General features: G+C 51.2%; 1 protein-coding gene across 1 annotated transcript; it reads left to right on the forward strand.

Moving 5' to 3' along the window:
• Nucleotides 1-3328: 3328 nt before the first annotated feature.
• On the forward strand, nt 3329-5194 carry MIND_00181600 (uncharacterized protein; the record flags this gene model as incomplete). Its single annotated transcript, XM_037358730.1, has 3 exons — nt 3329-3768; nt 3833-4826; nt 4883-5194. The coding sequence occupies exons 1-3, from the start codon at nt 3335-3337 to the stop codon at nt 5192-5194; spliced, it is 1740 nt and encodes a 579-aa protein (XP_037223825.1). The 5' UTR covers nt 3329-3334.
• Between the last annotated feature and the right edge of the window lie 9137 nt (nt 5195-14331).

Raw genomic sequence — 14331 nt, forward strand, 5'->3', positions numbered from 1 at the left:
ATGTTTGTGTCTGAGTTGTTCTGGCATGCATGTCAGGGGAACCCCCGCTTCGGCCTCCTTCGGACCCTCCGAACGCATCTGAGGCGCATCCGACCGGCGCCCCCTCGGACGCTCCGACCCACCCCGACCATCATCCACGGCCTCCTTCGCCCGCACAATCACCGATCCGTCAAGACCCTCCCAACGATCACCTTGGGACAGAGCCTGCGACGCCGCTCAGGCCTTCTGCGCCTACGTCGGCAGTTACGGATGACCAGTATATAGTTGGCGCCCTAGCAGGCGGACCCTTAGAGTTTCTTCTCTTTGGATCCTCCCCTGCTAGGTCGGTCCCTCCGTGTATTTCCGTAGCTTTTATTCACGCTTTGGATCCTCCCCTGCTAGGCTTTCGTTGGAGTCTCCAGGGTTGCCCTTACAGTGTATGTCTTCTCGTTCCCCTTACTTACTATGCCTTTGTACTGTGAACGGAGGGTTTGGTCGCAAGACCAATTTTGAGGCGAGGTTGATGTCGCCAAAAAGGGCTTCGGAGTCGCCCTGGACCGGAGTCGGAGTTGGAATCGACGTCTCCGGCGATGGTGTTTGGGGTCCGCCAGCATTATTAGCGGCGGCAGCGGCAGCGGAAGCCTCGTTGGTGAGTAAAGCAAGGGCCTCGGTTAGGCTATCGATTTTTGCCTCGAGTGAGTCCAGCCGGGCGTCTGCGGTAGGAGTGACTCCGGACGGCATAACGGGTGCGGGGACCACAGGAGTAGAGGAGGAGGGGACAAGTGGCAGGGGCGGTGACGAGGGCGGAATGGACTCGTACTCCGAGCCTGAGTCAGCGCCGAACCTGGCAATCTTGTCTGGTTGATCCCGTAGAGAGTTTCTTCTGCTGTAAGGGCAACCCCGGAGGCCTGAGATCAAGGTCTAGCAGGGGAGGATCCAAAGAGAAGAAACTCTGAGGGTCCGCCTGCTAGGTAGCTGACTATATACTGCTTGTCCGTAGCTGCCGCTGTCGGGTAAGGCTTCTCACGAGTGTCACGGATAAATACCTGTACTCTACCTACGGGTAATTTAGGCTTCAAAACCAATACCTGCATTTGCAGCATCCGTGGGAAACGGGTACCTGTACTCACAGATACGGGTACCTGCACGGGTTATCCACGGGTATTTTGAATGAAATATTAGGATACTGAGGTATATTGACAATATTAAGAGCTTATATAGAATATAGTATCAAGTACTATACTGATATGGACACTACAGGGCATAAGAAGACTGTAGTGACTGGAATATATAGAAGATAATGAAAATTAAGATCTTCCAGAGTCATACCTGTACTCTTGGCATCCGTGGGAAACGGATACCATCCTTATCAGGCACATGGGGTAGGGGGGGGGTCCCCGGGGATAAAAAAAAACTTTTTGTATATGAAAGATTTGGGCCTTATATGGGTGTAAAGCGACTGAAAATATAGTGTATATACTCCAATTTCTATAGTTCACAACTCTCATACTTATATCTATATACTTTCAGGCTCATGAGCTTGGATAGCACACTCTGTCATAGGTCTATTGACAGGTAATTGATGAGAGGTGAACATGTTGAAGAGCTGATATAGCCTGCCATATGTGTTTGAAGGTTCCAGGTACATACATACATACACATATATACATATACATATATAAAAAAATTTGCAAAAAAAAGTTTCACAAAGATTGAATTTTTTATCCCACTTTTTGATCGCATCAGTGGTCACATGATGCAAATCGTGGGAACATATTACCCGATATGGCAGGAGGGGGGGAGGGGGGGGGTCCCCCAGGGGTCGGAAAAAAACTTTCCGACCCTATATCCATGATTCGAGACTTGAACCCCCCTTGTCCGGGGTTGCCCTTACATTTGAACTATGCTATTTATATGTAATTTCTGTTTGCCCAAGTTGATAAATAAAATGGTTATTTAAATGTTTATTACCATTTATAAATATTTACAAATGGAAAAAACGTTTCACGACACATCCCAGCCCCGGCCCCGGCTGCGCAACACATTCTGACTCATATCAGTCTGCGGGTGCTGGGCCACGGCGGTTCGCCCCCACCTGTGTGTCATGAGTTTGCATGCCTCATCGGGACGACTATTTTTTTATTATTCATTTGTTGATGTCTGTGGCGCCTTTTCGGCGTCTGCTGTGTGGCGATGCCCAGCCGCAGCTACCTTGAGCCTGTAGCAACAGACAGTCACACCCAGACCACATCTATCCTGCGAGACCATTGACATCCTGCAGCATGTCTGACCAATCTACTGTGCATGGGCATGGGTTGTTCAATGTGGCCATAAGCCCACTGGAAGTTACATATATCTTCTCATTTTTTTTCCTGAGCAGACCACAGTTCACAAACTATGTTGCAAGCAAAGGTAGTTCCAGTGGCTATCACTATAGGTAATTCATGCCATTTCAGAGCGAAATATGTAAGAAAAATAGTTTGCCAAATTTTCAAATATGGTATGACTCTGGTACTATACTAATTTATTAAATTCAGTGGCCCAAATCTGTATGCCATCAGCACCAAAATTAAATTTTCAAAGCTGCCAGGTGATTTGTCTGACTGCTGAAAATTTTGTTGGGTGGAGTACTATGACATCATAGCTGAATCACAGTAATCTCACCATAAATTTACCTCATGCAACCATTCTGACATCACAGTGGAGCTACCAGGGTGAACCAATGTACTCTTAATAAGGTCTTGCACAAATTTAGTATGTAGGGTTTCTTGTTTTTGGTGAAATATATATACCACTACGCAACTGTTAAATTACTCATAAGCAATATCCCAACAGGAATAATGACAAAAGGCTTTGAGTATATATAAAGGTTGGTAAGGCTTTAAACTACATATGGAGTATTTTAATATGCAATACAAGGTAGGTATACTGTCACTGTGCCCACTACTACTTTCCAATAGGAAGGCTTACAACTTAGTTAGGCTGTAGTGTGCCTAGTGTCACAACACAAACTATTCAACAGTATTGCTGATTTGAGACTTGAAGTTGACTCGGAGACCCCCCCTCGCTTTGGCCTTTGCACGATGTCTCTAGTCTAATCACGAATATCCGGAGCCATCGCTAAACAAATCAAATGCAAATCAAATGTGTGTGTATATGCGAGTTCGACACTTGTGTATGTTGATTTATGGAGGAGAGATACCCCTGGGCTGCTAACAACAATCAGTACAACTCACCCGGGAGTTATCTATTGTTCTTGACTGCTCCTTGTCCATATTTGGTTCTTATTGTGACGATCTGCCATATAAGGGAAATGTCACTTACGTCACGTAACCACTTCTTGTCATACGCCGTCATGTCCTTCGCCAAGCTCCCCGCTGAACTCCTTTCTGAAATCGCCGCTTACTGTCCAGCAGAGCACACAGCCGCGCTGCGTAGCGTGAACAAGATGATGAGTGGGGTGATGGCTCCCGCGTTCTTCAGCTGCCTGCCGTTGATGCTGTCGCCGGAAGGCCTCCAGGAGAGGACCCGAACGATGTTGAGGGCAGTGGCGCGTGGCAAAACGAAAACCGGGTGGGGCAAGTGGGCAGGGAGCATACGGATGACGCTGCGCGGTGCAGATGAGCCCATTATCTCCTGGCATGCGCTGGTCGTCAAGCGTGAGCCGGCCGCACGAGCCGCACAGGACGAGCGGAACGCGTTCCTCGAACGACGGCGGGAATTGGAGAGGAAGGATCTTCCACTACTGAGGCGGGCGCTGAAAGTGTTGCCTGGGACACGCTCTGCAAGGTGCGTCAATCGCCTACTTATATGCGTTTCAATTTCTGACTTGGGGTATGCGCCTTGTCCACAGTTTTGAGTGGGATACAATGGACTTGCCCCACGGCGTCATCTACGCCATCCTCAAGCATCTACGGGCAGCGGGTTCCAACTTCCAGGAGCTGAAAATCGCCCTGACTGGGCAGCAGGGTGGCCTGGACAAGCGGCCTGATATCTCTTGGCCCACGTTCGACCACCTGCGCTCGCTGACACTGGAGAGTCCACGCCTCCCCGAAACATTGGCTATGCTGGCTTCTTATCTTTGCGACGCTGGCTCGACGAGGGCGATATCGCGCCTCGTAATTCGCACGACCCATCAGGGCTCCGGCCACCTTTGGGAACAATTCGTCCTCGGCCACTGGGACCGCGTCCGAGAGCTGTGTGTCAGCGAAGAGACCTTGCTTTCCAACAACAGCCAGGCGCTGAAGCATGCGCGCTCGCTGGAGGCGCTGCAGATTGTCCCACGACCACCGCGGTCTGTGGCTGAGGGCCGTCGTTGGGAGGAGCAGCTGTCCGACGCCGACATGGCGGCACACGGGAAACGATTTTGGACGGCTCTCACGGCCGGCACTGACCAGAGGCGGATCCGCCTCAAAGAGCTTCGTGTGTCGAAGCTTTACGGCGGATTGACGGACTATCTACTCTCCTATGAGGGCCTGGAGGTGCTGATAGTCACAAACCCCTCCGGTGCCGCCCTGCCAAAAACAATCCCCGATTCTCAGTCGCCAGCTACTGACGCCTCTGAATTGGACGATGAACCGGAGAACGCCTCTTCCAAATCCAAATCGCTGGTAGAAATGGCTTCTGTGGATGCTTTTTTCGATCAGGTCGTAGCAAAACACGCCAGCTCGCTCCGGATACTCCAGGTGACCTCGCCTTACGCCGGCCGATGGAGCTTTGGCCGCCATAACGCACATGCAATACGTCAGTTATCCAACCTGCACACGTTAGTCATGAGCGTGGACGTGGAGCGTGTGGAAAGAACGCTGAAGGCCGTCGCGGACCGCGAGGACGACGTCAACGCGGTCGTATGTGTTTATCCTCGCTTCACGCATGCATTCTAACGGAACCGCTCACTGTGTAGGAACACTTCCTTGGCACGATCGGAGACCTTCCGTCCTTACGCTATGCTGCGTTGCTCGGAACGGTTCCCCTGCGGCGCCAGCTGGAGCACGGATGGGACAGCGTTGTGTCCGCGTCGTACCGAGGACAGGCGCTGTGCGCAGTCGAGGTGGCCGTCGAGCAATCCGCGCCAGGGCAGCTGACACACGGGGCTGTGCTCTTCGCGGGCCGCAACGTGTATTGCCAGAAAACGGATGGGACGTATGGGGTGTTGGAGACGCTCGGCATTACGAGTATGGGCCCGGCCGAGGTACCTCCGTGGGCTGAGATGTAAGCTTTGGAAATTGTTTAACGTCAATAACAAAAACAAACCGGGTTGATGGGGTGGAGCTTTCCCCACCCAACTATTAAAGAGTTGCCAGTGGAGAAGCCGCAATATAGAGAGTATGTCCAGTACCTGGAGTAGCTATAGTTATATATATGATGGTTAGCTCTGACCTTTGACAACGAGGACATGATGTCATTCACAAACTGATTTATCAGTTTTGCTTATACCGACCGGGAGTGACCAAACCGAAAGTGCCCTGATTTGTGACGACCACTGCATCACTCATGCCGCTGTCACGCTCTCACGTCAAAGAGACTCTTGCTTTAAAACTAGGTGTCGGCCACAGCCGTCACGGACCTTGCTTTGAAATCTCGCTTTAGTTCCCGCCGAGTTCTTTTCAACCTTTGTATTCTTCTACATAATAAGTAAAATAACAGGCCCATGGACTACGCTTTTTGTGGCAAACCAAAGTGTGCGCCAAAGGGTGTCGAGTTTCCAGAGCCTGCTCGATAGCATCCTCGCTATACAGCAAGTCTACAGCGAGAAGCGATAATGTTGAGCTAGCGAATCTCTGCATCGGCATCTCATCGACAAAGGCTAGTTTATATGATCCCAAGGGGTAAGATCCAAACTCGGAGGTGAAGAAGCTCATGGCCGAGCGTAGAGTAGATGTTGACGTTGTCATGGGCAATTCGTGGCCAGGAAGGCAGAAGGCATACATCGGACGTTACATGAGTTGCCTTCCTCGACGGAATCGTCCGAGGGAATCGAGAGCAGACGGAGACAGACAATTATATACCCTAATAGCATTTTTTTGGGGGACAAATGATATGAGAAAAGGCAGAATATCCATCGACTAGTGGGTGGATAACCATATTGGCAATTGCAAAAGTCTCACACACACATCTGAAGGCGTAAACCTATGTGCATAGGAGGAAAAGAGGACATGAAAATCACGGTTACGAGCGGATCATCGATCAAGACCGACATCAGAGGCTGTGCGTAGTTTCGCCGAGCTTTCTACGGAGGTTTGGGCTTTTTGGCCTTCGGGTTAGTTTGTTGCTGTTTGCAATCAGCTTGATCAAACTATCATCATGATTGGCAAGTATAGACGGGCCAGGGACCTTGCAAAGCAAGGTGATCCCAAAATACTTACAAAAGAAAACAGCTTGCCTAGAAAATATTTTGGACAGTATTCCCAGAGTATGGTAAACCAAAAGTCATATATGCATGTTCAAGACATATTATTTTATTGGTAACAAATGTAAATAATCCTAGTACTTGGCACAACTCATACAGTTCATACCAGGGACAATAACAATTTACATGTTTAATAACTTGAACAGATAGAAAATAAAACTTAAAGAAAGTAGACTTGATTTGCAAGTAATGGGATCACATTTCAAGTTCTCAGATAGGATATAAGTCAAAGCTAATATCAACAGACCATTTTATAACCATAATCTATAGCAAATAAATACGGCAAATGTGCCACAAAATATAAGACCAAATCTGCAAGGTCCAGCAGCAAAAATGTACCTAATATATCAGAGATAAGTGAAAAAATGGCTATTATATATATATATTAAGAGAAAAATTCAGGTAATAATATTTCTTTTGAAAAATATTGAGGCTTAAGTGAGATGCATCTATTATTAACAAATATTCTGGATTTTATGTCCTGATACAGAAGACAGCTATAAACTAGATGCTGCTCATGCAACCCTTGACGGTGCGCAAGGCAAGCAGAGGGTGTAATGTATCAGATCCTCTCTGATGTTTTAAATAGACCATGGTGTTCCAAATCCTCCTGGGCCGGACTCTGCTGGAGTCCAAATAACTTCAAGAAATTTCCTCAGTCCTGGGTTAGTGGTCTTCTGGCCTTGGCTTGGCCTGAAAGCCATGTCTTTGGCCCGGCTTTCCTTAGCTTTGGCCTAGCAAAACGTCAGGCCAGGCCAACTCGGCTGGCTTTGGCCTGGCTTTAGCTTGGCTTTGGCCCAGGCCATGGCCGCAGCTGAGTTTGATCCGGTGCTGTTGGACAGATATTGGCATCAGAAACAATATTAAATATTTGATCTAGTTCAAAGACTGGTAAGAAGGCAAACTGTAGAGCATCTATAAAGCCTTTAGATACTAGCAATGACCCTTCTAGGCTAACATATCACTAGATAATTTCCTTTCTGGGTAGTTAAATCAGCTATCAATGATCATAATGAAAGCCATTGGCTTTTGGCCTGGCTTTGGCTTTCTAAACCCTTAAGCCAGGCCAAAGCCAACACAGGCCAAGATTTCTGGCTTGGCTTTGGCCCTGGTACCAAAGCCAAAAAGCCATGGCTTTTTGGCCTGAAGCCAAAGCCAGAAGACCACTATCCTGGGTATAGGTTGCTCCAGGAGATGCTAGTGTCATGCACATCAGTATTTGCAACAATTGCCATCTGCACTTATCTGTAGTGTATATAGTTGGGGGGGGGCATGTACGTAGGTACAGAAACCACATATTTCCTTGTAGGGACCAAAGCAGCGAATACACTTTCTTTCTTTTTTTCAGAACTTGATTTCTCCTTGACCAGATTAAGTGTTCTTTTCTTGATGATCAATTAGAGCTGTTAAACATTAGAATTATGTTCTGCTTTGGGAACAATCTTTAGCAGAAGCCCTGGTGTGATTCAATACTTTGAAGAAATATTACTCTGAGTTAAAAATCAAGCTTAAGCTCTTGTGAGGATAATGTAGAATCTGGAAACACCCACATTTGCTATCTTGGACTTAATTGCTACTACAATGATGAAAGAAAGAATACTTTTTATTTACTTTCAATCAGTTTGTGCTACACCGCTCGTCGGCCCTACCTTGAATCATACCAACGTGGTTATTACTGTATATGCATGTCACGGTGATAGCAATCAAACATCCTTCTCTTCCAAACCACGATGGCACTTGCTCTACCTCCAGAACTCATGGTGGAGATCTGGTCCTACCTTCCGCCGAGCATCCTCAGGTCACGCATCCGGGGGTCTGACAATCCAACCCATGCTCCGCCGGTCGTTCCACTGCTGTTTGGCCACGTGTGTAGTCACTGGCGCATGGTCTGCCACGCCACCCCGTCGCTCTGGACAACACTGTCTCTCAAAGTACATCGCCGTCGTCACGGCATGTTTGCTCCCCTCATGGTCCTTTGGCTCGACCGTGCTGCCTCCCTGCCATTGAATGTCTCGTTAACGCTACCACGCGCCCGCGAAGTCGCGATAAGCGTTGTGTGGGTAATAGTAATGTTCGTGAGCGGGCGCGTGATTCGTTTTCGTTAGATCAGATGGCAACATTCGTGAGATTGATGGCACCTTTTAGCCGACTGTCAATTTTCGTAAGATCACGGAACGTCACGGTGACACGGTCAACGTGACGACGCCCCACCACTTTTCTTTCCGCAACCACCACCATCTCCCCCCTTCCCCGACATCGCCCTGCGACACTGAGCCCGATGTACCGCGCTGCACGATGGATGTCCACCCCCATCCACGCCAGGCGTCACGGTCGCCAGCTGAAGACAACTGAGATAGGTCAGCATGTTCGCGCGGGCGTCAAGCTAAACCGGAGGTTTGTGGCCGTGTCATGCGCAAAACCTCGGGCTTGGCAGGCGGTGCCGTGGGGGACAGCGAGGCGAGGGGAATCGCGCTGGGCACGGACCGGCGGCAGGCCTTGGGCCGGAAGTGGCCCGTGGGCAGACTCGGCCTGGTGCCCTGGTCGACCGTCGCGCTCCTTCCTTACGGCAGCTGCGAGCTCGGCACCGTGCGCCTTGCGCGCTGGTCTTGGGTGGCGCATATCTGCTACAGGAGGTCAATCGCGTTGGTGAGCACCGGACGGTCCCGCGCCGGATCGGAGGCCCGGCGGCAGTCGCCGTGGCGGGCGGTGGCTAAGTTGGCAGCGGAGGGGCCGGCGAGTGGCTCATTAGACCCCGCCTGGTGCCCAGGGCCCGCGCGAAGGTCGCATTACAGACGGAGGCGGGGGACAACGTTGTCAGGGGGAAATGGTCTGCGCTGCCAGACGGTTGTGGTCATCCTGGGGCTGAGGACTGAGAGATCGTTGAGTGGCCGGTAAGTATACCCTTATTGACCTGTAGAATTGTGTGTAACACATAGATCATCAATATAAAGTGAATTTCTGGCCCTTACTACGCGCTGAAAGTAGGAATTTTCGACCTCAGTTGATGGGATCAAAGTCAGCAACAAATCCGCTGAGCTCCCCTCCTGCACGAACCCGTCCTCTGTCGCTCTTGTCAGCCAAAAGGTAACACATGGCACTATGATGCCCCGTTGACAGCTCACGAAAGCTGACCGCGCGCCCGCTCACGAAGATTGCCAGGGCCCGCGTTGTGTCGAATATCCTGTGGAGGCATGGCTCGCACATACGGCGCCTCTACCTCAAGATGCCCAGCGGTGCCCTGCGCGCCATTGTCGATCACCCACTCCACGTCCTTCCCCAACTCGCCAGCCTTTCCATCTGCGCGGCGGACGACACAGAGGGCTCGCCCTGCCGCCTTGCATTTTCATTTGGGTCGCCGGAGCTCCGGGAGCTGAGCCTGGCCGGCCCGCTACGAGTTGATTTAGCCGATTCCGTAGTCCCGTGGACGCAACTGAAGCGTCTCGTCGCCGGCCCGGGTTTCAGCGCGGGACACGCCCTCGGCATCCTCCGCATCGCACCGAGCGTCGCCGACTTCACGCTGGGTGCAGATGCCGAGCTGTTGCGCCACGACCCGAGTTTCCCCGCCGGCACCTTGCTCCGCCATCCCGCCCTGCGAACACTCGACCTTTGCCACAACAATGAAGTGCTGCTCGCTCTACACACGCCCCAGCTGGAAGATCTCCGACTCGTTATTGAGCACGGCAGCGAGACCATGACACTGGCCTGCGTCCTCGTGCTCATGCAGGGCTCCGGCTGCGCCCTGACGCGACTGCAGATTCGCGGGGACCTCCCACCGGCCGACCAGGCCCTACACGCCTTCTTCGCCGCGGTGCCCGACCTCCAGTCGCTGGAATATACCGGCCCGTGTGTCGCCGAGCTCCTCACCGTGCTCGGCGACTGCGTCCTGCCTCAGCTGGCGCACATCGCCATCGGAACCCACGCGTTCGTGCGGCCGCCGTACGGCGCCGCGGCCGACATGCTGCTTGCGCGCGCCGGCGCCGGGCTGCGTGTGCACACGTTCAGCATGACATTTGCATCAGAACTGGCCAAACCCGATATTCCCGCAGACACCCGCGCGCGGCTCGAGGGGCTGCAGACGGCCGGGACAGAGATTAATATTGTCACATCAGTGAAAGTGCCAAAAAGACTTTGGAAAATATGGTTTGTTTACTAGTTTTGGTTCTGGAGGTCAGGTGTTGTCAGTCTCGGGCAAGTCTCAGGTCTCGGGTGAGGATCTTTGGTCTTGGAGGGCATGTGGCATGGCTAGGTGTAAGCTTGGCAGATGTGTATAGTAGATAGGAAAGGCATAGGCCAATATGTCTGGATGAACATGTTTCCTGGTCCATCCTGGAAGTTAAAAGTTGAATGGAGATCTTAAAGGAATAGTGCCAGTGGCCGAGTCGAACAGCCCTGCTCCTTCTCATGTGCTGGTATATAGATGTAAGTATTACAAGGGCAGGAGTAAGTATATCTGGGGACCCTGGTGGCTGCAGCTGGACATACTGCTGCTGGGTAGGTGGGGACTGCTTCACTCTCTGGCTATCTTTATGTAGATGCATGGGAGCAAAGAATCTGTAGTATCGAGTATAGAGCACTTGTAAGGGCAACCCTGGAGACCCCAACGAAAGCCTAGCTGGGGAAGATCCAAATCATGAATAAAAGCTATGGGAAATACACAGAGGGACGAACCTAACAGGGGAGGACCAAAGAAAAGAAACTCTAAGGGTGTGTCTGCTATATCCATAACTTCTGATGTAGAGCGCAGAAGGCCTGAGCGGCGTTGCAGGCTCTGTCCCAAGGTGAATCTTAGGGTGCTGTGAGTTGAACGGGTTTTGAAATGGTTTCGAAACTGGTTTCGAAACACGTGTGAGTTTTGAAATCGGCCGGGGGGCGACCCGGTTTCGAAACCGACACGTGACTCCGGGGACCGGCCCATGGCTTCCCGGATACATGCACCACCCCATCGGCAACGGATGCCATGGCCTCGCCGGCCAACTGAGGCCGTCACCGAGCCGTCGCTGAGTTCCGCGGAGTTCCTGTCGCCAAGGTCAGTTGGCCTGGATTCGGACCGACTGGAACCATCGCCGGCTACGAGCGCCGGGTGGTCCGGCCCCGGTAAGCGGCCGGTTTCAAAACTGTTTCGAAACGGGGGGGTGTTTCAAAACTGTTTTGAAACAGCTGTGAGTAATTCCTCAGGAATTACTCACAGCACCCTAAAGGTGATCGACGCATCACTAGTGATCGTTGAGACTTGGGAGGGTCTTGACGGTGATAAGGGTGGATGACGGGTGGGAGGCCAAGGATGAGACTGACACTACACAACTAAAACCCAAAAACAAAACGACTAACGACCGTTCTGCTCGAGCAATAACTGTGCAACACCGTTCCAATAACCACCAATAACCGCCTCCTAATACAAGTGCAGAACCCTGGGAACAGAGCCTGTACACAGATGTGCAAGGTTGTTAGGGAATGGCACGGGTATACCCACGGGTATCCGAGGGCATACCCGCTGATGAGTGCGGAGTGTGGACAGCAAATGAGCTCTCTAACTAACCAAACCAACAAAAACAACCAAAACTCCACTTTTCGTAGAGAGAAAGATGTATAATGTTGAGTAGGAAAAGTCACAAAACCCAAAAATCGTCAACTCCTTGTGCGAGTACAGGCCCCTGTGAACAGAGCCTTGGCACAGATGTGTAAGGTTGTAGGGTAAGAAGCGCCAATACGATGCCCGGAGAGTTTATACTCGTTGGATCAGGACTAACTGCCTTAAACCCTCTGAGTTGTCTCGAGTCAGGAACTAACTGCCTTAAACTCTCGACCAGCAACCGAAACCCAATAAGCAGCAACCGGAACTCTTGTATTCAGCAACCAAAACCCTCAACCAATAATCCTTCCGACGTGATTAGGGTTGAGCGCGGGTGCGGGTTAACCCGGCCGGGACAACGGGGCCGGGTGTTCCGGGACCGGGTTGCGGGATAACCTTCGCCGATTCCCGGCTTGGCCCGGTCCCGGACAGGGCCCACCCGGCGGGTAAATACAGCCGATGGGCTGACAAGTAGTAGATGTGTAATCCTATTGAAATCACGCCATGTCGGCGTGACAACCACTGCTCAAGCGCTCACCCCCTGCGACATGCCTAGCATAACCCTGACCGGTCCCCTATACCGCTCCTATGCACAGGTACGTGCTCCTCTTTATCCCTGCTCCTCGCTCATGCAATTTGCATTCTCAGGCACCCGCACATGGTCTTAAAGGCCCTCTGTTTGGCAGCCCGACTAACCTCCCATGTCCTTCCTCACCACGCGAGCGGGTCGTGCCGCATCCAAGGCGGCCAGCACGATTTCACAAGCAAGCAAAACCCTCAAGAATAAAGCCAAACGGGTGGTGGAATCACTTTCTGGTCAGTATCCCGTTCTCCTTGTGAATTACTAACCTTGTTTCCAGGTGGCTCTCGCAAGAGCACATCGGTGTCTTCCAATGGCGGGCGCGAGAAATCAGCGGCGGACTCGGGTCCTGCAGACGGCCAGAGCCCTGATAGTACGTCCGCGTTTACCGCAGTTCCTTCATGCTAACCGACCATGCAGCTGCAAAGTGGAGCTCGGGCATCTACCAGTTCTTCGAGCCGGACGTCAAGCTTCTTACCGAAACGGATGGTCGAAAATATCAGGCATTTTCGTGTGCAGCTAAGCGCTGCAAGGGCAAAGGTGCACAACTCATTAACTTATATTCATTTCTCTTCATGGCACCTTTCCAGGCGAATTTAAAGGTGTCAAGCGCTATCAAACGAAGCTTGACAGGAAGCCCTCCGCTGACCGCTCATCTACATCGGGTCTAAAGAAGCACGCCCGGGCTTGTTGGGGGAAGATTGTTGTCGACGAACGTCTATCCGGGCCAGCGAAAGGTCCTCGCGATGGCAACATATTTTCTTCATTTGCCAATCTCAACCTGGCGGTCAAGGCTTTCCTTCGGCCTTTCCAGCCTCCCGAAAAGAAGAAGAAAGATGGAGATGCGACCGAGACCGAGCCGGCCGAGGACTCCTCTGACATCGACGATGACGAAATGCCACTACTGGAGCTCGACGACACAGACTCCCTCCATGATCTTGTTGATACAGCTGACGGCAAGTCTTATACCATGTCTATCATCAGCAATCGTGTCGCTCACATATTACTAGACGCATCTATCTTGACAGCGCTCCCGGATGAGCTTGGCGACGAGGGTGATGCTTTCGACAGCTTGACCAACGAACAGCGTGCAGCGTACACCAACTCGTCAAAGGTCCTCGAAACCGTGATTTCTCGTGTATAGTTTCATTTTACATTATTTCTTTTCGGCATTCATTGCTCGACAGATCCGAAAGCTGGCCTTTTTCATTGTGAACTCCACGACGGTCGCGTTACTAGCATGGCGTAAAGCATGTACAGACCATAACATGCGAGTCCGCCTCATCCCGCGTGATGTTCGTACCCGCTGGAACTCCACGTACGATATGCTGGTCGTTGCTCTCAAGTACAAGGAAGTTATCAATTCGATTACTGGGAATCGCAACCTTGAAACAATGCGCCGATTCGATATCTCTAATGTGGAGTGGGCCATTCTCGATGATATGGCGTTCACGCTTAAGGTATGTCTTCTCAACTGTCGATTGGCCAAGTAAACAATGGCACATTAGGTTTTCAAAAACGCGACCATCGTCTTTTCGGCCGATAATAAAAGCACCATCGCCAATGTCATCCCGACAATGGACAAAATTGACGATTTGATTACGACCACCATTGCGACCGCCGAGGTTAGAATCGTTGACCCGGCAATCTGCAAGGCGCTTCGGCTGGCAAAAGCGACACTGAATAAGTACTATTCCCGTACAGACGAGTCGAATGTCTATCGTATTGCCATGGGTTTGTATTATCTGTCAATCTGAGCCATTTTGCTGAATATCGAGCAGTTCTACACCCCAG

This window comes from Mycena indigotica (assembly GCF_014461135.1).
Source record: "Mycena indigotica strain 171206Taipei chromosome Unknown Mind.scaff0002, whole genome shotgun sequence".
NCBI classification, from domain to species: domain Eukaryota; kingdom Fungi; phylum Basidiomycota; class Agaricomycetes; order Agaricales; family Mycenaceae; genus Mycena; species Mycena indigotica.